Source organism: Aplysia californica, unplaced genomic scaffold, assembly GCF_000002075.1.
Source record: "Aplysia californica isolate F4 #8 unplaced genomic scaffold, AplCal3.0 scaffold00729, whole genome shotgun sequence".
NCBI lineage: Eukaryota > Metazoa > Mollusca > Gastropoda > Aplysiida > Aplysiidae > Aplysia > Aplysia californica.
The window spans coordinates 203,477-204,684 of NW_004797999.1; the positions used below are offsets into that span (position 1 = coordinate 203,477).

The window sequence follows — 1,208 nt, forward strand, 5'->3', positions numbered from 1 at the left end:
TTATAGTCCTGTTTTGTCTGTTATAGTCCTGTTTTGTCTGTTATAGTCCTGTTTTGTCTGTTATAGTCCTGTTTTGTCTGTTATAGTCCTGTTTTCAAACTAATGTTCAACATTCACTGCCTTATTGTTCCAGAATCCATATAAATGTTGCTTACATGATATTATTCCTTGTTAAAAATAATACTTTTGCCTTAACTTTAGTTTCAGGTTTATTTCTGTGTTTCTCATTTATGTTTCTACATGCCGTGCAATGTTGAATTACACTTTCTTACTATGGCAGCCAATACTCTTCTCGTTTTCTCCATCCATTATACCCAGTGCCCAATTCAGAAAGTTTCGTTAAATCCGTGGTTGATAATAATTATGGTTTCATACATACAGATGGTGCTGGTCAGTGCACACTGTATCAAACGGACCTAGGCTTTGCTTCATAAGATTTAAGTTAACTCACGGAATCCCACAAGGACCTGTCGCATTCCCCGCGCAAACAAAAGATATGAGCCCCCAATGCATCGTTTGCCTTGTCTTCTTAAGTTAATTAGTTGTTTTCATAAAACGCATCCAACGTATCAGACCGTGAACCACGACCTAGAAAATCAAAGATTTTTTGGTTCAAATTTGGAGAATTTTTATCAAATTGTGCTACAATGGTGGCTTTTGTCCTCAAATGACGAAAAACATGGCTGTCTTCAAATGTAGTACATGGAGATTTGACGTAAATGTCTGCACTGGGTATTTAACGATTTTATGTGTGGCTATGTATATCTACAATTGCCTATTGTTCGTCCCCAGCAAACATCAAGGCAGTCCGGGCTATGGTGATCCTAGGTTTGATCCTGGGTGCTGTAGGAGGTGCCAGTGCGCTAATGCATCTAGTCTGTATCTTCACGTCACGTGAGACTAAAGCTGTGGTGCCACTCGTTGTCATTGGAACCTGCTTGGCAGCTTGTAAGTGTGTCACTTATGTGATTTGGTTACTTTTTTATTTTTTAAAGAAATAGCCTGTTTTATAATCACGTCTTTTTTTTATAGTGTTAAAGAAGCGTCTGATTTGGAGGAATAAATGGAAACAAAAGTGAGAGGGTCGAGACAGAGTACGGCGAACATGACTATTGACGACATCGCTTCTAAAGAAAGGGAAGGAGAGACAGAGAGAAAGAGAGAGAGAGAGAGAGAGAGAGAGAGAGAGAGAGAGAGAGAGAGAGAGA

The 1,208-nt window shown here is 39.1% G+C and overlaps 1 protein-coding gene across 1 annotated transcript in view; it reads left to right on the forward strand.

Moving 5' to 3' along the window:
• Nucleotides 1-792: 792 nt before the first annotated feature.
• The window catches only part of LOC106013226, a gene marked incomplete at its 5' end in the record, with an annotated part of 1,999 nt that continues 1,583 nt past the window's right edge, over nucleotides 793-1,208 (forward strand). The window contains 1 exon segment of the mRNA XM_013088363.2: nucleotides 793-948. Coding sequence (XP_012943817.1) covers nucleotides 793-948 — 156 coding nt within the window.